Raw genomic sequence first — 26,597 nt, 5'->3', positions numbered from 1 at the left:
ATAGAAAAATTCCATTAATGTAAAAAAAATGAACCAGAACATATTTTTCTGTGGCTCCTTCAGCTGTCATCACAGAATACTAAATATATGTCATAACCTGCATTTAAAAAACATAACCTGTATAAATAACGTGTACCAGTTTTCCGAATTTTTTTCCAATAAAACTAAAACTGTGTATTGATACTCGAGTGTAGTGTATGTGTTTAAAAGAAAATTGTGATAATATTATTACGTTCCATTCAAAATGCAGGTTTCCGATATCAACAACGTTAAAATTTACAATTTGAGTGTAGGAAAATCATTGCCAGAGGTAGAACATCTGAATTATCAGTTGTATAGGTGAATATTATATTGAATTTTGTATTTTTAGTGGTTACCCGAGAAGAAACGTAGAGCTCTTCTGAAAAAAAATGTGGATCTCAGAAGAAGAATTGAAATCATTCAAGATTTCGACATGCCAGATATTAGTACTTCAGTGCAAGTTACCCCAGATGGACAATCTATAATAGCAACAGGTATCTATAAACCTAGAGTGAAATGTTTTGATGTAAATAACCTATCACAAAAATTCGATAGATGCTTCGATTCTGAAGCTGTTACGTTCGAGATATTGACTGATGACTATAGTAAGGTGAGTAATTTATGACCCAACCCATCCTAATTAATTTATGTTTATCGAGGAACATTCACCCAATAACTTAAAATGTTTTCTTTTCAGATGGTATTTCTCCAGTGTGATAGATATGTAGAATTTCATGTAGCTCACGGAAGGCACTACAGATTACGAATACCCAAATTTGGAACTGACATGAAAATGTTCTTTCCAACTGCAGATTTGTTCATAGTTGGAGTCACTCCCAATATTTATAGATTGAATCTAGAGAGAGGCCAGTTCTTAACACCTTTCACGTCTGAAGCATCTCAAATAAATAAATGTGTTATCAATAAAGAGTATAAATTAATATTTACTGGCTCTAAAGAAGGAAAAGTCGATTGCTGGGATCCGAGATCTAGAGATTTGGTTGCAACTCTTGATTGTGCTTTAAATTGTGTCAATGAAAATAGCCAGTGAGTATTGAATATTGTGTGATCAATTAAAGTTCATATCTTAATGAGTTTACCCATAATACTAACTTGATGTTGGTTTTTTTTAGTTTGGAGAAATTTCCTTCGATAACTGCGATGAATTTTGATGGTGGTTTAAATATGGCAGTTGGAACAGCCAATGGGTTAGTTTTATTATATGATATAAGATCAGACAAACCCTACTTTATCAAAGATCATATGGAAGAACTACCAATCAAGGATATTGCATTTAATACTAAACAAAATCTAGTATTTTCTATGAATAAAAGCATTGTGAAAATGTGGGAAAAAAATACTGTAAGTTTTTTAAATTCATTAATCTTCGAGGATTTCAAACCAACAAAAGACTTATCGGGGAAATTTTTAGGGAAAACCATATTCACATATCATGGGGTCATCGCATTTCAACAACTTGTGTGTTGTACCAGAAACTGGGTTATTGTTTATCGCCAATGAAAGTCCTAAAATTCAAACATACTACATACCCAGTATTGGGCCAGCACCCAGATGGGCCAGTTTCTTGGATTCCCTCACTGAAGAACTTGAAGAATCTAATGTTGAAAATGTTTATGACGATTATAAATTTGTAACGAAGAGTGAGGTTGCTGCATTGGGATTGGATATTGAACATTTGAAGAGAAACAATTTGTTGAGGGCTTACATGCATGGGTAAGTAACATAATATTCATTTAACAGCACGAAGAGTTCAGTTTTTAATAATATCTTTAAATTTTTTTTAGCTACTTCATGAATGCTAGATTATACAAAAAAGCTATTGCTCTTGCTCAACCATTTGCTTTCGAAGAATATCGCAAGAAGAAGATAAAGGAAACAATAGAAAAGGATAGAGGTGCGAGAATAAAAGCCAAAAATCTTCCTCAGGTCAACAAAGAATTGGCTCTTAAGTTGATGGAAAAAACTTCTAAAACCAATAAAAATGAAACTAATGTGTTGAATGACGATCGATTTAAAAGCTTGTTCAGTAATCCCGACTTCGAAATAGATCCTAACTCTGAAGAATATAGATTAATAAACCCGGTTCTCTCGAAAATGGATAAAGCCAAACAGAAAAAGTTGAGGAGAACAGCTGAGGATGAAGATCAAGCAGAAGAAGAAGAGGAACTAGAAGGTAAGATTCGTGGTCACATTTTATAATGCATTCTATGTATGTATTTGATATAATTCAACTAACACATTTTTTTTAAATAAAGGTAAGAATAGTTCTGAGGAATCCTCAGATGATGAATTTGAGGAGACAATAGCACAAAGCTCTGAAGATGAAGTCGAAGAGGAACCTAGTAAAGTTGAAGTTACGAATAGACAACCTGAGGAAGTTATTAAGAAAAGAAGAATGGTAGAAAGAGATGAGCCTAAGAAAAATGAGTAAGTTATTTTTTTTTATCGAATTTTTTGAAGGAATCTTAGTTGAAAACAGTATTTCTAACTACTTATTCAAGTTTTTAGACTTTCAGATATCTAAAAATAGTAATTTCACAATTTTCAAAACATAATGATTCACGACTCACATAGATGACACTAATGCAATGATATTTATAATATTCATTAAAAATAAGATTAGATGACACCTAATAACTATATTTTTTGCAGAATCTCACTAGGTGACCTAGTACAACAAGAAAGTTCAAGTATAAAATTAATAGGTTCTTCTGGAAATCGAGAAATGACTTTCTCAGTGCAAAAGAAAAAGAAAGGTGGAAACAGAGAGGAGAGACTGAAGAAACATTTGCAAGAAAGAAAATCGGTGTCGAGGTCAATGAAAGGTTTAAAAATTGGCAAAAAGAATTATTAGTGCAAATTGTGGGAGAGATTAAATGTATCATTAATGTACATATTAGAGAATGGTAGTAATATTTTCGATTTACTCAATGAAAAGCTTGCTAGTTCTTGTTTTTCTATGTAAAGCTCACCATTTCATTAATTTTTATATTGTTGATGATGATTTGTGTTTTTTTTGTAATGACCACAATAATCAAAAGCAATTTCGGTATAATTCCTGTACATAAATATATACAATGTAGGTAAATGTAAATAAATAATTTTGTAATTCAATAAAGAGGAATTTTATTGCTAACGAATCACTCAAATTTAAAAGCGAATAATTCGCCTCAAAGCCACAATTCACTAGACTCATTCTTGTCGCAGCCAACCACCAATGGAATTCTGTAACGTTTATGTTACTACAAAGCTTGATTTGAGCTACTTTTCCTAGATATCGCCATATTGATGAATTCTATTTTAAAAAAATAGGTGAATGCGCTTTATTTAAGCCAATTCGAAAAACCAAGAACCTTGGATAAATTTCGAGAAAAAAATTTTTTGGCCTGAGCATTTGATAGAAGGAGTATTTGGCCACACTCTATTCGAATCTGCAATCAGTTTGCTTTCAAAAGATCTCAATTTCGGAATATTTCGTGTTTTGTGGCCTGTATGCCATCTATAAACAATTTACCAAACTTATTAGTGGCGCCGCGAACCTGCAGTAGAATCCTGTAACGTATTGCAGCTCGATTTGAGCTACTCTTCCTAGATGTCGCCATATTAATGAATTCTAGAAAAAATATATAGTAAGAGCGTTTTTTTTCTGATAATCAGATATCATGAAGAATTCTAAATACTGAATCCCCTTTTGCAATCAGTTCTTTCCTTCAAAACCGAGATATAACGAGTGTTCTAAAACTAATTCGAAGGGGTTGTCTTGAGTCATTTGCACCAATAAACCTTAATCCAGATCGTCAAACCAGAATAATGAATTGTCTTCTGAAAGCTTGGATAATTTTTTCTGCTTGAAATCGTCAACGGATTCGTAATCTAGAACCTCAAAACATCCTATAAACATTAAAATATAACCAAATTTGAACAGTCGATTTTTTTCATGAAACCAAGACTATAACCTTGGAAAAATTTCGCGGAAAAATACTTTCTGTCTCGGATCTTTCTGAAAATTGAATATCATGAAGAATTATCCATACTGAATCCCCTTTTGCAATCAGTTCTTTCCTACAAAACCCCAAAACCGAGATATTACGAATTTTCTAAAACTAATTCGAGGGGGTTGTCTTGAGTCATTTGCACCAATAAACCTTAATCCACATCGTCAAGCCAGAATAATAAATTGTCTTCTGAATGCTTGGATAATTTTTTCTGCTTAAAATCGTCAACGGATTCGTAATCTAGAACCTCAAAACATCCTATAAACATTAAAATATAACCAAATTTGAACAGTCGATTTTTTCATGAAACCAAGACTATAACCTTGGAAAAATTTCGCGGAAAAATACTTTCTGTCTCGGATCTTTCTGAAAATTGAATATCATGAAGAATTATCCATACTGAATCCCCTTTTGCAATCAGTTCTTTCCTACAAAACCCCAAAACCGAGATATTACGAATTTTCTAAAACTAATTCGAGGGGGTTGTCTTGAGTCATTTGCACCAATAAACCTTAATCCACATCGTCACGCCAGAATAATAAATTGTCTTCTGAAAGCTTGGATAATTTTTTCGGCTTAAAATCGTTAACGGATTCGTAATCTGTGAGCTCATAACATCCTATAAACATTAAAAAATGCTCAAATTTGAAAAGTCGATTTTTTTCATGAAACCAAGACTATAACCTTGGAAAAATTTCGCGGAAAAATACTTTCTGTCTCGGATCTTTCTGAAAATTGAATATCATGAAGAATTCTCCATACTGAATCCCTTTTTGCAATCAGTTCTTTCCTACAAAACCCCAAACCCGAGATATTACGAGTTTTCTAAAACTAATTCGAGGGGGTTGTCTTGAGTCATTTGCACCAATAAACCTTAATCCACATCGTCAGGCCAGAAGAATAAATTGTCTTCTGAAAGCTTGGATAATTTTTTCTGCTTAAAATCGTTAACGGATTCATAATCTAGAACCTCAAAACATCCTATAAACATTAAAATATGCTCAAATTTGAACAGTCGATTTTTTTCATGGAACCAAGACTATAACCTTGGAAAAATTTTGCGGAAAAATACTTTCTGTCTCAGATCTTTCTGAAAATTGAATATAATGAAGAATTATCCATACTGAATCCCCTTTTGCAATCAGTTCTTTCCTACAAAACCCCAAACCCGAGATATTACGAGTTTTCTAAAACTAATTCGAGGGGGTTGTCTTGAGTCATTTGCACCAATAAACCTTAATCCACATCGTCAAGCCAGAATAATAAATTGTCTTCTGAAAGCTTGGATAATTTTTTCGGCTTAAAATCGTTAACGGATTCGTAATCTGTGAGCTCATAACATCCTATAAACATTAAAAAATGCTCAAATTTGAAAAGTCGATTTTTTTCATGAAACCAAGACTATAACCTTGGAAAAATTTCGCGGAAAAATACTTTCTGTCTCGGATCTTTCTGAAAATTGAATATCATGAAGAATTCTCCATACTGAATCCCTTTTTGCAATCAGTTCTTTCCTACAAAACCCCAAACCCGAGATATTACGAGTTTTCTAAAACTAATTCGAGGGGGTTGTCTTGAGTCATTTGCACCAATAAACCTTAATCCACATCGTCAGGCCAGAAGAATAAATTGTCTTCTGAAAGCTTGGATAATTTTTTCTGCTTAAAATCGTTAACGGATTCATAATCTAGAACCTCAAAACATCCTATAAACATTAAAATATGCTCAAATTTGAACAGTCGATTTTTTTCATGGAACCAAGACTATAACCTTGGAAAAATTTTGCGGAAAAATACTTTCTGTCTCAGATCTTTCTGAAAATTGAATATAATGAAGAATTATCCATACTGAATCCCCTTTTGCAATCAGTTCTTTCCTACAAAACCCCAAACCCGAGATATTACGAGTTTTCTAAAACTAATTCGAGGGGGTTGTCTTGAGTCATTTGCACCAATAAACCTTAATCCACATCGTCAAGCCAGAATAATAAATTGTCTTCTGAAAGCTTGGATAATTTTTTCGGCTTAAAATCGTCAACGGATTCGTAATCTAGAACCTCAAAACATCCTATAAACATTAAAATATAACCAAATTTGAACAGTCGATTTTTTTCATGAAACCAAGACTATAACCTTGGAAAAATTTCGCGGAAAAATACTTTCTGTCTCAGATCTTTCTGAAAATTGAATATAATGAAGAATTATCCATACTGAATCCCCTTTTGCAATCAGTTCTTTCCTACAAAACCCCAAACCCGAGATATTACGAGTTTTCTAAAACTAATTCGAGGGGGTTGTCTTGAGTCATTTGCACCAATAAACCTTAATCCACATCGTCAAGCCAGAATAATAAATTGTCTTCTGAAAGCTTGGATAATTTTTTCTGCTTGAAATCGTCAACGGATTCGTAATCTAGAACCTCAAAACATCCTATAAACATTAAAATATGCTCAAATTTGAACAGTCGATTTTTTTCATGGAACCAAGACTATAACCTTGGAAAAATTTTGCGGAAAAATACTTTCTGTCTCAGATCTTTCTGAAAATTGAATATAATGAAGAATTATCCATACTGAATCCCCTTTTGCAATCAGTTCTTTCCTACAAAACCCCAAACCCGAGATATTACGAGTTTTCTAAAACTAATTCGAGGGGGTTGTCTTGAGTCATTTGCACCAATAAACCTTAATCCACATCGTCAGGCCAGAAGAATAAATTGTCTTCTGAAAGCTTGGATAATTTTTTCTGCTTAAAATCGTTAACGGATTCATAATCTAGAACCTCAAAACATCCTATAAACATTAAAATATGCTCAAATTTGAACAGTCGATTTTTTTCATGGAACCAAGACTATAACCTTGGAAAAATTTTGCGGAAAAATACTTTCTGTCTCAGATCTTTCTGAAAATTGAATATAATGAAGAATTATCCATACTGAATCCCCTTTTGCAATCAGTTCTTTCCTACAAAACCCCAAACCCGAGATATTACGAGTTTTCTAAAACTAATTCGAGGGGGTTGTCTTGAGTCATTTGCACCAATAAACCTTAATCCACATCGTCAAGCCAGAATAATAAATTGTCTTCTGAAAGCTTGGATAATTTTTTCGGCTTAAAATCGTTAACGGATTCGTAATCTGTGAGCTCATAACATCCTATAAACATTAAAAAATGCTCAAATTTGAAAAGTCGATTTTTTTCATGAAACCAAGACTATAACCTTGGAAAAATTTCGCGGAAAAATACTTTCTGTCTCGGATCTTTCTGAAAATTGAATATCATGAAGAATTCTCCATACTGAATCCCTTTTTGCAATCAGTTCTTTCCTACAAAACCCCAAACCCGAGATATTACGAGTTTTCTAAAACTAATTCGAGGGGGTTGTCTTGAGTCATTTGCACCAATAAACCTTAATCCACATCGTCAGGCCAGAAGAATAAATTGTCTTCTGAAAGCTTGGATAATTTTTTCTGCTTAAAATCGTTAACGGATTCATAATCTAGAACCTCAAAACATCCTATAAACATTAAAATATGCTCAAATTTGAACAGTCGATTTTTTTCATGGAACCAAGACTATAACCTTGGAAAAATTTTGCGGAAAAATACTTTCTGTCTCAGATCTTTCTGAAAATTGAATATAATGAAGAATTATCCATACTGAATCCCCTTTTGCAATCAGTTCTTTCCTACAAAACCCCAAACCCGAGATATTACGAGTTTTCTAAAACTAATTCGAGGGGGTTGTCTTGAGTCATTTGCACCAATAAACCTTAATCCACATCGTCAGGCCAGAAGAATAAATTGTCTTCTGAATGCTTGGATAATTTTTTCCGCTTGAAATCGTTATCGGATTCGGAATCTAGAACCTCAAAACATCCTATAAACATTAAAATATGCTCAAATTTGAACAGCCGATTTTTTTCATGAAACCAAGACTATAACCTTGGAAAAATTTCGAGAAAAAAATTGTTTTGGCCTGAAAATTTGATAGGAGGTGTATTTGGCCACACTCTATTCAAATCTGCAATCAGTTTGCTTCCAAAATATCTCAATTTCGAAATATTTCGTGTTTTGTGGCCTGTACGCCATCTATACACAGTTTACCAAACTTATTTGTGGCGCCGCGAACCTCGAGTAGAATCCTGTAACGTATAGATCAGTATTGAAGCATGATTTGAGCTAATTTTCCTAGATGTCGCTTTATTGATACTTTCTAAAAAAAATATATAGTGGATGCGCTTTATTCTTTCTGAAAATCAGAAATGAAGAATTCTAAATACTGAATCCCTTATTGCAATCAGTTCTTTTATACAAAACCCCTAAACCGAGATATTACGAGTTTTCTAAGATTAATTCGAGGGGGTTGTCTTAAAAAATAGCAATATTTTTTCAACAATAGGTCCAATCAAATTGAAATTCACAAAGTAAATGTGAGATAGCTACTGGAATGTTCGTACCAAATTACAGCGGGAAATATAAAATTTTTATTTTTCAATCAGAGCTACTTCAATGAACGATCGCTCAGGGTTTTTTCCATTTTTTTATATACAGATCTATGAGTATAAAACAATAACAAAGGGAGATATATGGATCTTCTCTGAAGAAAATTCTCCATTGTAAAAAAGCACTCGAAAATGATTAAAAACCATTCATGTAATTAATCATCTATATATCCAAATCACAACAGAAAGATAACATGAATGTTACCTTCTCCGGTTGATCTGAGATCAATTATAAAATTACATCATCCTAGAGAAAAAGAAATCATTTACAAAATCAATAGAAAGAGCCGCCGAAAATAGTTGCACAAGATTCAATTGAAAAATACTTGATCAATCATTTATCGACGTTGTTTACGATATAATAAAGGTTATCTCTTCTTTATTCACTGGAAGTCTTTCTCTCAATAACCAACAAACAGACCGTATGTGTGTGTAGTGTACCGTTTTTGTGGGTGGGTATTAATTTTTTTTTAAACGCGCGATAACCATATCGCTCTTACAATGTTCAAACTGTCAACAAAATGTCTTTTAATCTGCACGAAACTAAAATTAAAAATGTTACAGTATCGAACAACGGTGCCGCAAAACCCATAATGGAAAGCGATGAAAACGTAGGGACTGAACAAAGGCAATTTCTGGTCGATGGAGAGTACTTAATTAATGTAAAAGTAATTTTGATAACCGCATCAGCAAAATTCAAACTCATACCCATATCATCTCATAATACTTGATGTGTATGTTTTATACCATTTTACCTACTCAATTTAATCGTTTCAACAACTTCTTTGGCATCGATAATTGATGAAATTCAATTTGGAATAATCTTGATAATGCTTCAAACAATAATTCGAACATTTTTAGACAATGTAAAAAAATATAATCTCTTCGATTATATTTGGAACTAAACTTGATGAAAACCACCTGTATATCAGGAATTTATTCTTTTTGAATTATACTGAACTAATTCTTTTATATAAATAACGGTAGAAGATTTAACCTAAGATTCATATTCGAAATCAAACATCTAATTTTTACCATTGTTATGTTGATATTATTAATTTGCTATATATTTTATCTAAAACAATGTATTTTTCTGCAGGACCATGTCATCGCAGATATAAACCCGGAAGCATCTTCTACTTATAGTGCCACAACAATCTTAAATTACTTTCAAGAAAAAATGATAACACCCTATCTACGCTTGATGAGGTTAATGAGTTTAAGACCTCTGATTACCGCACAAGAAAACTGTGCATTTTTCGAATGTCTCAATTTTTTTTACGTGCTCATACTCTTGCTCCTCATGATTGCTGGGTACTTCTTGCAGTATATGTCGTGTTTTCGAAGGGATAGAGGATTTTGCTATGTGGTCCAAACCACTGATATGTATAGTGCTGTTGGAGTAAGTGAAAAATTCATACAGGACAAAATCTGTTACGGATCTACAGTTTTTAGTTTCATTTTACCTGGTTGTCTGCATCTTGTAGCGTACTTGCATGCCATATATGTAATGAGAAGGTCGGACGATGATCAAATATCTCTTCTTATGGAAAGGGTGAGACATATTTTTCGTAAAATTTGAATCTTTTATTGGAAAAATACTGCAGATTTAACGCTCACCATTAAAAATCTTAATTATTGCAAGATAGCTTTACAGACTTGAGAAAGAGCATTCAACAAATATCAATTTTAAGATTATAATAAATATTAGAGGCGGGATTCGAACCCGGGGTCATCTTTTCCTACACCCTACACAGGGTGTGCCTGAATTGGTCCAGTAATACACTTTTAGGTTTTTTTAGTTTTCTATCTGCTACAGATTTCGAGAAAAATTCAAACAATTCTCTAGTAATCTTAAGGAAAATGCAAGTTATTAATAAATATGCAGTTAGTAAGCTGTGATGAATAAATTAATTATGAGTTTCAGTTATTTATTCAATATGTAGTGCAGATTAATGAAGATTCTATAAACTGGTATAATCACCCCAAAAAACTATAACTAGAAGAAACACCCTCAGGTGGGTTTTTGCAGGCCTATGTCTATAGGACTTTTTTCTTAAAATTATCCAAGGAATCTCTCATTTTGCTTTGTACCTCCAAACTAGGGACACCCTGTATTTCGCTGTATAAATAGATCGTCAAAAGGTTTGAATCTAGAGAGAACGAAAACTTTTTTCATTTTACAAACCGATCAATGATTTGGGATATTCTGAAGAAATGATTAGCCATTGTGAAAAATTTGCAGTATTTTTTCCATTCTATTTTTTGATTCTACACATACTAAAACTTAAGGGAGGTTTGGAAAGTTTTATTTCCTCTCAGATCTCCCAAACTTTAAAATCAAGATATCAAATTCAAAAAAATTTAATAATTGACTAGAATGTGTGATAATGAATCAATTAAAAAACAACAGTGGTAAAATCTTGGCACAAAGCAAAAAAAGAACCAATATACTATAATTTCAGGTGATTTTAGCATCCAGTAATCTCTCAAACGGTTTCATAGTTCAAAAGAAACTGATGAAAACATTATGGATCTTCTTAACAGTAAGTGCTATTTGGATGCTGATGTCCTCCATATCAATTGCTTCAATGACTTATGAAGGAAATATCGATTTCAAGTGGATTCCAGAAACCAGGTAAATCGCAGAACCCAGAAAAATGAATTAATCAGTTAACATAAGATTTGCAGATCTCCGAATTTGGACATAACACTGAAAGTCTTGTTGGTGGCTACTATTTTATGGCATGACATGATCGAAGGAATAATAATTGCAAATTATTGTATACAGACACAACTGCTGATCTCCTATTTGTTTTTTTTGAGGGAGAGACTACTTCAGTACGCAGTTGAGCCTATCAAATGGATGAGGGTAAAAATTCTGTTTGCTTTGTATTTTTCTTTACTTATTTTCGTTAGGTTTTTCTCAGGATATAGAAGAATTCAGGAAGATGTTGAATTACGTGAATTCAGAAGTTTCTCTGTCAGTTAGCATTTTTACCCTAGTCAACATTTCTTATGCAATATCTGGTATATTATGGCTGTTGAAGCTAGATGTTGTAGATAAGAAACCTATGCCTATTGTGGGAATTAGCCTGATGATCATCCTGCTTTGGATATTCATTGCTGTTATACCATTTATACAGGTACTTCGAATGTTAGAAAAATTAATATTTTTAATTTTTGAAATTGCTCTTTCATACCAATACTACTGAAGAAATCTTCAGTGAGGCCAATCAGAGTTGTACCTGCTTGATACACCTCAACTAAAAGTCCTCTTTTTTTTTCAGGCCATCCGTCTCAGCAATGCTTGTGAGATGTTAAAAGATGTAGGTCACAAAGTGAGAATACAACCCTTCGTTCACTCTGGCACGCCTACATCTGAACTAGATTCAGTTCTATTATTCACATCGACACTGAGGATCAATGCGAAATTATTCAATAATATCGTAACAGGATCTAACTTGTGTTTTTGTCTTGTTATTACATGTATTGGAATCTTAGTTTTAGGTATGTGTCATTACTTAGCATTTTAAAAATAATGATAGATCTGTTATTTTTGTTGTTTAGGCTGTTGATCGAAAATTTTATTTTAATTTATTGTTTTATTTTCCTGTTTTCCTTTCTTATATGAAGAAATTCATTCAGTTTAGTTAAGAAATACTGCCGAACGATTTTAAAATTAGAATGAAACACTACATCGAAAAGAAACAGCATTATATTTGATGAACCTATTATTACAAAAGAATAATAAGTTATCATATATATGGAAAACAAGCGATATAATAATTAAATATTCTAGTTTTCTCTATCCATATACATCTATCAGTCAGTCAGGTATTCCTTATCTTTAAAAAACAGCTGGCACTCTCGAAGTTTCGAACCAATTGTGTGCTCTCTTTCTCAACTAATTATCACTTGTTTCTTTGGCTGCTTTCTCTTTACTGCACAAAATCATCTGTCTGGTACCGTAAGTTGAAAGTCCCATACCAACAACTGCAAGCAAAAATGCAGTGGGCATTGCTAATCTGTCGAATCTAGTGTAGGGAACATAGGCAGTTTCTGGCCTCTGAAAAAAATAGTTCGAATTAACAACCAATTGAAAACCTCTCAGCAATTTTGAGACAAAAAATTATACACAACTGTATAACTTGTTACACTTTACAATAAAATTAATTTTCTAAAGAATTATTCAAAATTACTTTAATAATTACAAACTGATTGCTATAACACTGCCAGGCCTGGCGCACAGATGGCACCACCGGCGCCATACTCTGGTGGGAGATATTGAAGGTTAAGTGACGCTACAATTGTTGCTGCTTGAAAAACGGATAAAAAACGAGTTTCGTGTATGGATAAAACACAATTTCTTTAATGGGAAAACATTTTTTGTAGAAAGTATAGAAATTGACAGTAAAACCCTAAACGAAAATGACACAGGTGTTTACTTCAAATTGACGTCATCGTATTTCGACCAATCAAGGTTGAGTCTTATCACGTGGTATTGGGTATATATTATTCAAGTTTTTAGAACTTATTTTTGGCAATTTTGCTCTTTTTTTTCTTATCTTTCATAAAAGTCTATGAGGAAATCAATTGGACAAAATTTTTATACTGTGAAATGACTCATTTCTCTCCCACCATAAACGTATTTGCAATTTAGAAATACTTATATTCAAAATGCATAAGGCCATCCGCCAAGTTTCATTTGGCTCAAGACTTGATTAGCCTACAAAATCTATTAATAGCTGAGCCTGAAGGAAGGTCTAGGTCACGTGAATTATGTGCACAATACGTAATACTTGGCACGGCGTATTTGTCAAATCCAGAATCTGATCAAATTTAAGCGCCACAAATATTTCATTTCTAAAAAAACCCAATTGACGTATTTAATGTACTCTGGCATTAAAAACAAGTTTGAAGTTCATTTTGATAAGTTTATTTGTTATTAATAGATTCTGTTATGGAAAGAATGTTCATGTTGGAATAAATATGTAATAATGAATGTATTTTATTACAAATATAATTCTGTGAATACAGAAAAATGTAGAAGAATGAAATAAATCTTTGAAATTTTAGTACGGCCTGTGGAAATTTGATATTAAATAAAAATAACATGCATATTTTATTAGAAAAATAACATAATTGGATATAATATATGAGAAATAATTCACAAAAATTGTTTCATAGTTAATAACAAGAAAAAGGTCTAATATTAATTTGAGAACAGGAGTAAAGCGTAATATTTATTAGATTTTAAAAATTTATAGTTTGAATAATTTTTTCATAGAAGATGCACTTATCCACTGAATATAATTCTATAAAACGATCTTCCAGAATTAGAAGATTAGGATTTATGGAATTAAATGAACACAAACAGTCCATCGTACATATTTTAATTTGTGAAATCTTCAGGATGAAAGGAGTATGTGTTAACATTAACTTAGGATTTATAATGAAAATTTGTATGTAGGAAAAACCCAAATAAGTGAATATTCAATAGACATATTTTATATTCATATTAATAACCTATAATATAAAAAAAAAAATTCTTACCTTGTACACTGTTAAGCGAACACTGAGACAGCGGGTTCTTGATAAAAACATTTCAAATTATCAACTACCCCTGAAAGAGAAAAGAATCACATGTTATTAAATAATAATGAGAATGAATATTTTCTAGAACTTCGAGTATGCTGCTTCAACTCAATAAATATATTCTTTAAGGATACATCATATTCAACCTTTATATAAAGCGTTAAATTTAGTCACATATTTTAACGATGAAAGTATTCTTAATTCCAAAATATTACTAAATTATACCTGTATAACTTCGAACTTATCGGCACTCAGGCCCTTGCACAAGCACTTGTAAAAGAAAAGTTAAAAAAATTTCACAAGTTGACAGAACGAATGTTCACAGAACTCTAACTGTTAGAGTAGTTATCTTGACTTGCTGGTATCAAATCAAAACATTATGAAATAAAAAGTATTTTTAATATTTTCATTTAGATGCCGTTATTTCAATCAATCTCGTAGTTCAGCAGATATCGTTTTTAGAGATAAAGGGAGTAAAATTTCAAGTATTTTGCTCTGGTACTCTGATATACGTTACTAGTAGTCTGTGGTCAAGGTAGCTTCTATAACCTTCAAATTTCACATGTTCAATTTTGAAGTTTTGTCCAATACGTAACTAAAAATTGAAAAAAAAAACTTATATTGAATGAAATTTAAAACAAATCATTGTTAAAATCTATTGTCCGATTTCAAGAATATCCACTACATAAATAATCCTCATTACGATGGATACCAAACCAGATATTAAAGACATCAAAATCTTTTCGGAGTCGAATAAACTTTCAAAAGGTGTATTAGAAATGCCATTCATGAAGAAATCTAAAGAGAAGGCCCTTAAACAACTTCAAGCTGAAGAAAGTAAAAAAATATATGCGGCAGAAATAACAGAGGGAATGAAGAAAAAGGGAAATACTGTTTTTGTGGAAACATCGATAGCTAATTGTAAAGATTTAATTGAAGGAAGACTCTCGTTTCTAGGTGCAAATCCAGAAATTGAAAAAATTATGGCCAATGAGTTTGCTGAGAAATTCAATGAGATGGAAAGAAATAAGGACAAAGATGTATCAGATCTTGAAATGGCTAAAAGTATGTCATCACTTACGGACACCATGAGGAAAAAGTTTCAAAGTAATACGAAAAAGAAATTCATAAAACCATCTACAGATATATAAAAATGTATGTTATGTTTACTTTCATTGAAGAAACAAGGAACTAAAGCAAAAGACTATTTATTGAAGGAGATTTATTGAAAAGTATTTGTTTTGTTTATGGTTTTGAAATAAATTATGAAATAAGCCATGATTTGCATTCATTCAGGAAAAACGTGTTTATAAGTCATTTATACCTAATGTCCAACATTGCTGAATAATAATTAAGAAAAATATTTGTTGATTTTTTGATTTAGTTCAAAAGACTTGTAAACTGAAATCGTTTTTGAATACGTTTAATCGTTGAAATCGTTTAAATTACGTAGAGAAAAAATTTCTATTCAGAATCATGCTGTTCGGAATTTACTGCCTAAAAAACCTTCAAAAATAAGGTCAATTTTGAATTTCAAATGAATCCTACGCCCTCTATTTGCATCTTACTGAACTAATATCGATTACCGAAAACTACAGATAGACCTGACACTTAATTTAATACTCTTTTCCTAGATGTCACTATATGATCAATTTCCGCGGAAATGTCAAAATTTTCATGTCAATATAACCTATTTTTTTCTAATGCAATTTTAAAATGGGAAGCTGATAAAAGTGTACTTCGTACTCATGCTTTACGAGTACTGGATATCAATTTTTTTTAAATTCACATTCCAAAATAAGAACTATTGAACATAAATTTAAATAATAAATACAATATACAATTCCATACATTACATGCATTTAATATAAAATTATAATAACAAGAATGAATAGAATACTGAGGGGAATTATGAGGTATAGAGAAATTAAGAAGGAAAGGATGGTGCAACAATTTTTAAAAGTTAAGGATAATCCAATGGTAAGAAAAAAATTTGATTATTCATGTATAATTTTCCTCTTTAAAAATTATTATCCATAGTAGTATTTATTTCATTTACTTTCAGCCGAAAGCTGTGTTTTTCACATGCATAGACAGTAGAATGATTCCTACACGTTTTACTCAAACAAATGTAGGAGATATGTTTGTAGGTTAGTATTCAAACAAGAAGAAAATGAATTTTGTCAACCAGAATTTTCTTAGTTAGGAATGCTGGCAATATCATCCCACATTCACAACATTTCGAAGATGAATTGACATCAAATGAACCAGCAGCTTTGGAACTAGGATGTGTTGTTAATGATATTAGACACATTATTGTATGTGGTCATAGCGACTGTAAAGCAATAAATTTGTTATATAAAATGCAAGACTCCAAGTTTGCATCGCAGGTGAGTTCTCCTTTGTATCAATCATAATGAAATGCATAAATTTACCTTTATTAATATCTAGGAAAATCGAAGATTGTCACCTTTACGAGCTTGGCTGAGTTCTCATGCTTGCACATCTTTGGAGAAATTTCAACAATTGGAAATTGGCGATTTCACCAATCCACTGATATTTCAGGCAGAAACTCCTATGAGAAAATTTGTTGCATACATAGATCCAGATAACCAATTTACACTAGAGGATAAGTTGTCACAAATAAATACTTTACAGCAATTACAAAATATAGCTAGTTATGGTTTCCTCAAGAAACGATTAGAAACTCATCAGTTGCATATACACGCACTTTGGTTTGATATTTATACGGGAGAAATTTATTACTTTAGTAGAGGGGCAAAGAAATTTGTTGTTATTGACGAGGGAAATATAGAGAAACTTTTAGATGAGGTTGATAATTATTATTCATAATAATTTTAAGAAAGCATAATTAGTTGCAGAGCTAAACTCTAAAGGATAAACTTGAATATTTTCATAATTAAAAAGACAGAATCTCACATTACAATGAGATCAATTTGGGAGATATTAAATGAAATGTAGTTAGAACTCTACAGTTTCATTTACATATTTTTCTTATCCTTCTGAATGTTCCTGATATATAAGTTGCAAATAAACTATAAATAATATAATTAAAGAAGTAAGAATACATCATCAACTACTTGAAAATACTAAGAGTCTATATTAAACTAAAACTTTTATCATTTTCTACAAATCCACTATTTTTTTATACTATGACATTTATCACTTGTATTTTCATGCAAATTCTTTATTTGTACCTGCAGAAACTACAAATAGTAGTACTTATTGAATTGTTATTCAACCATTGTTGGTGAAATTAAATATATATTTTATGTAATGTCTTTACAGCTGTAATTTTGATATAACTTTAAATATTTTTGAGATATTTTTATACAAATGGTATTTTGCATTTAATAAACACATATCATCAAAGTTATTTTATTCATTATTGTCGAGAACCCTACCAAATTCTACTATTTGTGAATACACTCAACTTTATTGAGAACAAATAAGGTCCCACTGTTTACCTTTACGTTATCATATAAGTGACACTTATGCCGTCTCAAAACCCTTATTTTTTTAAACTCATATAATTAAGATTATCACTTACTTAATCCACATAAATTAACTACAAAACATTCTACTATTCGTATGTTAGAGATTTTTTAGTGACCAGTTCAGGGTAAATTAAAATCTGGGAAATTCGGTTCAAAAAAATTTTTTTTGGGACACACCTAAATTTAAAATGAAAACTCAATTGATTCATCGATTTGGATTAATAATTATGCCTTTGAATCTGTGGTGAAATTTTATAATATGAGATGTCTCTCAAATCAAATTGTCAAATAAAATGTCATAGTTGATAGAATTTTCATTTAAAGTTGATCTAAATTTCTTGTGTATGTTGATATGTAAATTTCAGGTGGATTATGGTCAAAGTTATTAATGAGTCTATGGTGAGTTTCCAGTGTGAAAATTATTCTTGTTAAATAATGATAATCCTATGTGAAATTTCATATTTATGAGTTCAATACCTTCAAGCTATGCACATGTGAATTGCACTTATTTTTAGAAAACCATATATCTTGGGGTTCTGAAGTTGATATATAGAAATTTTCACACAGTGTATTAAGTTTTCAAAAACTGGCGATGGTAGAGACGTCACTGTTTTTATTGGCTATGCTCGCGCATCACAAACGATCGTGTTTAAAAATTTTAGTGCCACTTTGATGGCTCGGACTGATGAGAATTAAATTTTTTTTTATGTGAAGTTGATTATCTCTATATTTTATCATAAAATAGCAGAGAACATATTTTTCAAAGAATTTTGTCGAATTTTTGGTGATATTATTTCAATAGATTCGAAAGGTAGATATATCAAAAGCACTACCCCATTTTAGGTTGGTACACATCAGGGACTAAATTCATAATTGATTCTAGATATTGATTCTAATTCCAGGAAAAAACGCAAACACCAAGTACAAAAAACGTTCACGAATTGGCCAATAAAGTAATTGAAAAGTGTAAGAATGTCCTAGGCGCTAAAAATTTGCTCAAGAAGAATCAAGTTCCACAAAAATTATGCTCCCCTAAAGTGTCATTGGACAAAGTGAGTAGATTGAGATCTTTTTCCGACTTTTCGAAATACACCGATGGTAGATTTAAAAAGAAAGTGTGTTTTAGGTATCGCAGGATATAAAAAATATTTTATGTCAATTGGGCAAAGACGTTAAATCGAATAAAAAGACGATCCCGGTGGAACTGAGAATACAGCAGAAGGAATTCTTCAAAGTAGAAACAGCGAAAAAGCTGAGAACCATAAAACATAAGATTAAGAGAAAACCCAGCTCACACAGCACGCACAGCTCATCTATGAACTTCTACAAACCGTTGAAGACTTCAAAGAAAACAGATAGCGTCAACCAGATACGATCTGGCAGCCTCAACACCATACGCTCGAACACTCTGTTCAAAAAAGTACCGATAACAAGATCTGACATGCAGAACTTCAAGCAGAGGATAGAGCTGAGCGCGATGCAGGCAATAAAATCGCCTGATTTGGTCAAGTTGATAGACAAGGACAAAGTGGCGAAGAACGTTCAGAATCTGATGAAGGAGGCGTTGGACGAAAGCGAACACACCCACAAAGTTCCGGTCATAGACGTGGGTCGATTCATCACTAAATCACTGAATATGAATGTGTCCAACGAAAACCCTACAGTGATTACTTTCGCGGAGAAGAAAGATACTGGCGACGCAAATAAAGGTAGATCGGACAATGAAAAGACGGATAGCGAACCAGAGGTACCAGATACCACGAAAAATAAGCAAGCAAAGGCCGAAAAAATCCCCAAACCTATCACTAAAAAAGTTACCGTCGAGAAGCAGGTGAACAAAGGTTCTCCAGAAATGCAGCTAGTGGTTCAAAGCTTGAAATCCTTACCCAACCACGGTTACACCAACCGAGTGCCTTCCAAAAGCAATCCAGTGGTCCAAGGTCAATCCAAGACCACGGGCAGTCTTATAGCGAAGCAAAAAGTGCCGGTTCCGAAGAACCTGAATCAGATTCCGGAGAAGTTCTCGTCCCAAACAGATAACGAGGAAGCTGCGCCGAAAACTGGAAAGAGCGAACGGCCGGATTATGGAAAAGGAGTTACCAAGAGACCAAGCTACGTGAAGACGAGATCGAACTCCACCTTGAGAACCGGTGGTTTGCCGGCGGGCAACAAGCCGAACCCTGCCCCCGTGGCTAAGCCGGCTGAGGGTCAACGGTAAGCTGAGACTCTTTACATGCTAATTTTGCCGCTAGACCAGAAAAGGGGAGGCGCTAGAATTTTGGATTTTAATAGATGTCGATTAGGTTTTTGGATTTAGGATTATATGTAGAGTGATTGGTGATTTCCTTGATGGCAGCCTTGCTGAACTGCCACCAGTCTGCTCTATAACCTGTTTCCATAATTTCATATTTGTAAATCGCTTGTGGGATCCTTGCCCACCACTTCGTGTAGATTTAGAACTAGCTTACCTTCTTAGGCTGGCTAGAAATATACATTTGCACAACTATTTTCATGTCCAATTTACAGAGTCTGCATTTTCCATCTGTCGACAGGCTCATGGTACAAAATACTGACAGTGCCCTGTCAACAGTTCCTTAATAACTAGAAGCTCGGTTGAAACTGTGTCAAGCCCAGATGGATTCCTTATTTCTGAGCTTCCAATGGATCTATCCTACCTATATTGTTCTTTACCAAGACCGCGAAAGGGTTCAGGTCAAGCAGATACTTCTCTTGTTTCCTTTCTTGCTAGTTCTTCAGGTAGTTCACTGCTTCAATACCACTTTGTCCTGAGAACCATAGCATAATTATTTTCTTAGTTCGAGCCAGATGTATCACTGTAATCTTGGGTCAGCAAAGAGCTTTGACCATGTGATTCCAAGTTCTTCAGCGTAACCTGGCAGTCCGTTGTAAAGTACATATGCACTCTTTTAGAGTTCCTTTTAAACCACTTTTGGGAACATACAGAGACAACGCTAGGGTTTCATCGTGCAAGACAAATGGTTCCTGACCCAGGTACATGCAGAGCACATAAACCCCTACAATCTTGCTACCTCTGACTTTAATCCATCTTTGTACCAAATGGATGCCTTGGTATCCAGTTGATTCACAAAATCACCAACACATCGATGGCACTTATGACAGTTGTAAAGGGTGTTTCGGAAACAAATATCGTAGGCTTAGCAATGAGACTTGAATCCAATTGATTCGTTTGTCCTAACCAGTCATGGTGAGGGAGTTTTCTGCTCAGAATGATTTTTATTGCTCCAAGTACTCCCAAAGACAAAATCAGTCCTTCGGTATCTAGAAACATTTTCATCCCATTTATTCCAGAGAATCCCAAAGGCGACTGATGTCCGCACCAGTTCCCTCCTTCTCCTCGGCATCATCCAGGATGCTGTACGGGTTCAAGAACGCCCACTCAGGCATGGGAGCCTCCTCCCACAGCTACTTCAGCAAGGTGGGCAAGACAAGCTCCGGACTAAAAAAAAACGTCGATCCGATAATCCAGCTTAGGGAGGAGGTCAACCAGGCCATAAGGGAGAAGAAGACGTTCACGGTGTCTGGACGTTTCCCAGCGGTGCGCAGGGCTCTGGTCAAAAGGGGATGGGTGGAAAAGTACAGCGGGACCAACAGGGAGAGGCTGCAGAACGAGATGAACTCCTTGAAGAACAGGTTAGTGGCCCAGTTCGCGAAAAAATGTTACCAACTCTATGGAACGGTATTTCAGATCTATAAACCAGCTGGTCGATCTACTGCAAGTGAAGGACCTCAACGAGATATGCAAGAAGTTGATCAAATCCAAACTTCTCGGCAACCACCAAGTGGATCTCTATTGGGGACACAATTACGATTCGTTCAAGTTAAACAACGACAAGGTGAAGCTGACGAAAATCAACAAGTTCAGGAGAGACGTCTTCAGCTACACGAGCAAGCAGGGGCTGAGCGATGCGGCCAAAAATGCGCATTGGTTCAATTTTCCAGGATTGGCGCACATAAACCATCCAAGGACCTACGCGCTGGCCAAGAATGGGGAAACGAAGGATTTTATTAAGGTGAGAAAAGAGGAAATTACAAATATCCTTTGAAATTTTGTCAGAAGACACTTAAAACTGTATGGAAAAATCCATTCAGTATCGGTCTCGTAGAACCAGTTGTGTCTTGAGCAATTTAGATGTAAAATTAAGGTAGTTTCAGCGTTTTTCAACTGATATAATTTTTTTTAAAGGATTTTCGTCGAACAGCAGCCATGTCCCTCTTAAAATGGATAATAAAGAGTCACGAGACCAAGGAGTGTAAGATAATAAGCTTTTCCGGTAAGATACCATTGGAAGCCTTCCAGTTCGCTTGCAACGAGTGCTACAAGCTGGTGATTGAAGCCAACAACCAGGACATCGATCAACCTATCAAAGACGTACGGTTCCTTTTCAAATTTTCCATCCACTATAAATTGAATCGTTTTTAAGGCTATGGACCACGAGTGGTCTCAGTTTCTGGAGTACTACTATAAGATCCTGCACATAGGCAACCATTTCAAAGCGAGCAATACGGAAACCGAAGATACTATAGTTGAGAAATCGCAGTATCTCATCAACAAACTGATACCGCACTATCCTCATCTGAGGATGGACGGTACCATGAATATATGGATTCTCAAACCTGCGGTCGGTTCGCAAGGAAAGGGCATACACATTTGCAGGACCCTGCAGTATATCATGAACACGGTTAAAACGAATGTTAACGTCAGATATATAGCGCAGAAGTATATAGGTAAAATTTCCATTGGTACAGTGATAATCTTTAGTAATAACCGAGTGTTTCAGAGAGGCCTCTTCTGATATTCAACACCAAATTCGACATAAGACAGTGGTTTTTGATCAGTTGCGCGCTACCTTTGACAATCTGGATGTATAAGTAAGTATGTGTGGGAATTGTTTAAGTTATTATTTATCTACCCCTCTCTGATATTGATCCATCTGTGTACCAAATGAAAGACTGGACCAGTTGATTCACGAAATCACCAACACATTGATTACACTTATGACATTATAAACTGTGTTTTGGCAGACCCATGTTATTCAGAATGTATTTATACCGACAGTGCCCCCTATACAGGCCCACAATCACTTGAAGCTCAGCTCATGGTAAAAAGGGCCTTTGTTGACTCTAGATAAAAGTTTTATGGTATTATGGAACTTCCAGGTCAGCTCGTTCCTTTTAAGACACTTTCGAACAGACAACTAGGTTTCGCGCCATCAAGACATGGGGGTTCATGATCCAAAACACTAAATTTGGGTTCATATACCCCTCTCTGATATTGTCGAGTTGATTCACGAAATCACCAACACATCGATGACACTTATGACGTAAAATGTGATTTGAAATTGAATTTTGCCAACATCATATCCAAAGGTTTAGAACTGAGTCTTAAATCCAATTGACTCCGTTTTCTCTTGTCTCAGAGGTTAGATCTTCATTCAAGATAACTTAATTTTCAGAGAATGTTACCTAAGGTTCAGTTCCCAGACCTACAATCTTCGAAAACTACACGAATCGGTTCATCTAACGAACAATTCCGTGCAAAAGCATTACCAGAGCACCTCTCACGATATCACTTTGCCCAACTACAACATGTGGGACTCCATCCAGTTCAAGAATTATCTGTCCAACATCGGTTTCCCAGATATCTATAAAAGGGTCATCTACAAGGGAATGAAAGAATGTATCATAGGAGCGGTGATGATCCACCAGGATAAAATAGATAAGAGAAAGAACTGCTTCGAGTTGTACGGTGCAGATTTCATGCTCACCGAAGACTTTCAGCCATGGCTGATTGAGATCAATTCTAGTCCAGCTCTGTTTGCTTCCACTCCGATCACTTCCAGAATGTGTCCACAGGTGTTAGAGGACGCTGTTAAGGGTAGTCCACCCTAATTTCCACGTTTTAAGGGTACTGAACTAATATTGTTGTATTCCAGTTGTTGTCGACCATGCAGCAAACCCAAAAGCAAAGACAGGAAACTTTGAACTTATCTACAAACAGCCGAACTTGAATTGCAACAATAATGCCAACATGAACACCATGAAGATCAAGGGAAAACCCTTACCCAAAGACTATTTTTGTCTGGAAGAGGATAAAAATGCCAAAAGAATACAACCTCTATCCATCACTGAAACTTTACAACTTGAGAAATCTTTATCGAAATCAAAATCAGACGTTCTAACTCAGGGAGTGAAAGAAACTTTGGAGAATCTGTTGAAGTTTATACAAAGCGAGAAAAAACGAAGACAAAAGAAAACACTCGTCACCAAAGGTAAGGTTTTCGAAATAAATCATCGAGATTTTTAGTGTTATTTTTGATTTTGAAGGTACAGATCCCATTATTTCTATGAAAGAAACAATAGACCAGAAGAGAAGTTCCTCTACTAGTACTAGTCTTTCTTTTTCAAGCCTAAAGTCTAACTTGAACCTCTTAGCTGGTTCTAGCCAGATTTCATTCACAAAGGAGGACGAAAACATGCTAGATCAGGCCCTGAAGATGCTCAAGAACAAAAAAGATGGCGATGTAGTGAGATATTTGTTGGAAATTGTGGAGAGAATCACTAATCAGATATCCCAAAATGAAACGTAACTGTTTTTGATATTTATTCGAATATACTACAATATGTTAAGTGTTTATTTTCACTTTCAATTGTTTTACATCGAAACACTCCATTCTATAAAAATAGTCGATGATTACAATTACTTTACAATTATTGCTTGAGATTGAAGAAGGAATATGATTGATATGTATATATTATATAAATTGGTTTTCAGCGAGCAGTTTTATTATGTATATAGAATAGTTAAAGGTATAAATAATATAGTATTTACATTATCATAAAGTTCATTAACATTGAAAATTTAGAATATAACTTTGATGATCCTTCTTCTTTCCATAAGGATTTAAAACTTTATTTGTCTTTGGACGGCTTAGGAACATGGAGCAAGGAGGGAATAGTTATTTATAATACAAGTGCAGAAGGTATTGATATTCTTCCACAAGTTCAAAATTCAAGAGCCACGAAGTGGCGAGTTTTTGAACGAACGAGTGATATACTTCATTTTCTCTAATTCATTGGATTTAAGTGAAATTAATGGAACATTTCCATAAATATCGTTTAGTGAATTTTGCATTGAAAACTGTTGGTTGGCAGAACTGTTTTCTGTATCACAAATTTGACAGATGAAAGATAAATCCGTGATAGTAGAGTTTCAAGTACCAACATATAATAATGAAATATAACCATTAAATCTATGTGAAACTGATATATTCCCGCACGATTTTGTTCTTCAAGGTGTGGCAGAATGAATGAATTTGCCACAAAATTAGAAAAAGTTATGAATAGAAAGTCATCAATTGATTAATATTCAACATAGTTATACTAACGTTAAAACTTTTTAATCTGTCCAATAAAATGAAATGTGAGGACTGATGTCATGACTCTTTTTCAGAATCTGGTGTAGGAGGTCTACTCAAAGGTTTGATACTTCCAGGCAAAACCCACGATTTTCGATATTTAGAAAGTTCTTTATGTTTTTGCGTTAAAAGTTGTGCTGTTGTAGACTCGTGTATATTTGGGTTGTACACTTCGAAGCTGATGTAATGTTTATCTTCTGTAGGAGGATCATCATAAAGACGTTCCAAGCTTTCCTTAACTACGCTTCTTGTTCTGCTCAGAAACTCTTCCTTGTTGTCTTTGAATCTAAGGAAAAATGGTCGAAAATAGACTTTTCGAATAACCAAAATTGGCGTCTAATTGAAAATTGAAATTGTCTTCTCATTGGTTCGGTAATGAAATATTTTCAAAAAACATACCGAAAATTATGAAGAACTGATATTTTGAATATTAAAATTTTGAGTAAATTAGGAAAACTCACAATGTCGCAGCTTCTTCATTAACAGCATGTGGTAAGCTGCCTTCTACGTTATGGAATATCCACTGAACATATTTCAAAACTTGCCAAATATGATTGTCTGTTTTAACCCATTTTGTAAATGCTGTTGACAGGTTCAATTCATTGGTTGCTATATTTACAGCAGGATGGAACATTTTCGATTGAAAGCGTACAACCTTAAAAAAAATAAAATGAGCTGATAAAAATATTGAATTTTCATTAACCTACAGGAAGTTTGGGTGTGTCAGGAAATTCTTGGTCAAGAATTAAATCGAATCGAAATACCCCTTCTTCATATGGTCCTTTTCTGATGAAAATTATTCCAAACCAAACTATAAAATTGAAGAAACATATTATTGCCATGAAAAATAAATTAATCAGAAAATATAGAAAATCTTCAATTGATTTGTTAACATAATGCTCGACATTCTCTAATTGGTCTAAAGAAAGTACTGAACATTGAATTACCTAAGAAATTATCCCTTGATGGAATTACATAGACACCTTGTATATTTTCGCTTATTGCTGATTTACTGAAACAAGAGAATGAGAAATTATTAGATTTATTAATACAGTCGTTATTCATTCCACAAAATTCTCACTTACTATTCAGCTAGAATTATATACTCCAAACGTATATTTTTGTAAATTTTGCCCAGTTCTCCTTTGTTTTTTAGAAACAAATTTTCATTATTATGTTCGCCTGGTATTACTTTTCTCAAGGATCCTTGTCTAACAAATCTTGAACTTTCTCCTAAATTGGCTCCCTATAAACATATTTTTTCTATAACAGGACAACTTATAAAAAATAACAAATTGCATACCTGTGAGGTTGTATCCCCTTCATAACTCATCTTTAGCTATGAGGGTGGTGAAATTTTATTAATTTCAAAACTAATTTCTAATTGTTTTAATCAACGTTATCAACACTCAATCAGATCAGGTTATGATTTTGACATCTGTAACCTTGAAACGTCAAGTTTCTCTGACGTCTTCGATAAACAAT

The 26,597-nt window shown here is 33.6% G+C and overlaps 6 protein-coding genes across 9 annotated transcripts; 5 read left to right on the top strand and 1 right to left on the bottom strand.

Annotated features, from left to right (window-relative positions):
* Window positions 1-92: 92 nt before the first annotated feature.
* Window positions 93-3,155, top strand: LOC123678874 (nucleolar protein 10). The gene is made up of 8 exons (XM_045616132.1): window positions 93-310; window positions 371-631; window positions 719-1,068; window positions 1,155-1,383; window positions 1,454-1,755; window positions 1,827-2,215; window positions 2,298-2,469; window positions 2,695-3,155. The coding sequence occupies exons 1-8, from the start codon at window positions 245-247 to the stop codon at window positions 2,894-2,896; spliced, it is 1,971 nt and encodes a 656-aa protein (XP_045472088.1). The 5' UTR covers window positions 93-244; the 3' UTR covers window positions 2,897-3,155.
* Window positions 3,156-8,855: 5,700 nt separating this feature from the next.
* LOC123678871 lies at window positions 8,856-12,135 on the top strand. Of its 3 annotated transcripts, none has more exons than XM_045616128.1 (7): window positions 8,856-8,991; window positions 9,104-9,207; window positions 9,639-10,094; window positions 11,005-11,177; window positions 11,231-11,411; window positions 11,470-11,685; window positions 11,830-12,135. In XM_045616128.1, the coding sequence occupies exons 2-7, from the start codon at window positions 9,133-9,135 to the stop codon at window positions 12,073-12,075; spliced, it is 1,347 nt and encodes a 448-aa protein (XP_045472084.1). In that variant the 5' UTR covers window positions 8,856-8,991; window positions 9,104-9,132; the 3' UTR covers window positions 12,076-12,135. The 3 variants fall into 3 exon arrangements, with proteins under 3 accessions (XP_045472084.1, XP_045472085.1, XP_045472086.1); XM_045616129.1 differs by having other exon boundaries at window positions 8,857-8,991; window positions 9,104-9,201; XM_045616130.1 differs by lacking the exon at window positions 8,856-8,991 and having other exon boundaries at window positions 9,131-9,273.
* A 2,551-nt stretch (window positions 12,136-14,686) lies between these two features.
* On the top strand, window positions 14,687-15,413 carry LOC123678873 (M-phase phosphoprotein 6). The gene has a single exon (XM_045616131.1). The coding sequence runs from the start codon at window positions 14,842-14,844 to the stop codon at window positions 15,286-15,288; it is 447 nt and encodes a 148-aa protein (XP_045472087.1). The 5' UTR covers window positions 14,687-14,841; the 3' UTR covers window positions 15,289-15,413.
* A 408-nt stretch (window positions 15,414-15,821) lies between these two features.
* On the top strand, window positions 15,822-17,526 carry LOC123678870 (beta carbonic anhydrase 1). The gene is made up of 4 exons (XM_045616127.1): window positions 15,822-16,117; window positions 16,203-16,287; window positions 16,340-16,527; window positions 16,589-17,526. Exons 1-4 carry the CDS (start codon window positions 16,025-16,027, stop codon window positions 16,988-16,990), a joined length of 768 nt encoding a protein of 255 aa, XP_045472083.1. The 5' UTR covers window positions 15,822-16,024; the 3' UTR covers window positions 16,991-17,526.
* A 1,443-nt stretch (window positions 17,527-18,969) lies between these two features.
* LOC123678866 (tubulin glycylase 3B-like) lies at window positions 18,970-24,468 on the top strand. 2 transcript variants are annotated; one of them, XM_045616120.1, is made up of 9 exons: window positions 18,970-19,869; window positions 20,986-21,327; window positions 21,383-21,707; window positions 21,881-22,066; window positions 22,119-22,422; window positions 22,476-22,566; window positions 23,151-23,572; window positions 23,631-23,966; window positions 24,028-24,468. In XM_045616120.1, exons 1-9 carry the CDS (start codon window positions 18,971-18,973, stop codon window positions 24,282-24,284), a joined length of 3,162 nt encoding a protein of 1,053 aa, XP_045472076.1. In that variant the 5' UTR covers window position 18,970; the 3' UTR covers window positions 24,285-24,468. The 2 variants fall into 2 exon arrangements, with proteins under 2 accessions (XP_045472076.1, XP_045472075.1); XM_045616119.1 differs by having other exon boundaries at window positions 24,022-24,468.
* Window positions 24,286-26,570, bottom strand: LOC123678869 (protein crossbronx homolog). Its single transcript, XM_045616126.1, has 6 exons — window positions 26,416-26,570; window positions 26,198-26,358; window positions 26,060-26,124; window positions 25,820-25,923; window positions 25,574-25,767; window positions 24,286-25,398 (listed from the first exon to the last, which is right to left on the bottom strand). Exons 1-6 carry the CDS (start codon window positions 26,443-26,445, stop codon window positions 25,131-25,133), a joined length of 822 nt encoding a protein of 273 aa, XP_045472082.1. The 5' UTR covers window positions 26,446-26,570; the 3' UTR covers window positions 24,286-25,130.
* Between the last annotated feature and the right edge of the window lie 27 nt (window positions 26,571-26,597).

This window comes from Harmonia axyridis, chromosome 4 (genome assembly GCF_914767665.1).
Source record: "Harmonia axyridis chromosome 4, icHarAxyr1.1, whole genome shotgun sequence".
NCBI lineage: Eukaryota > Metazoa > Arthropoda > Insecta > Coleoptera > Coccinellidae > Harmonia > Harmonia axyridis.
Note: the sequence above shows the minus strand (reverse complement) of the source record. Positions and strands in the feature narration are given on the sequence as shown.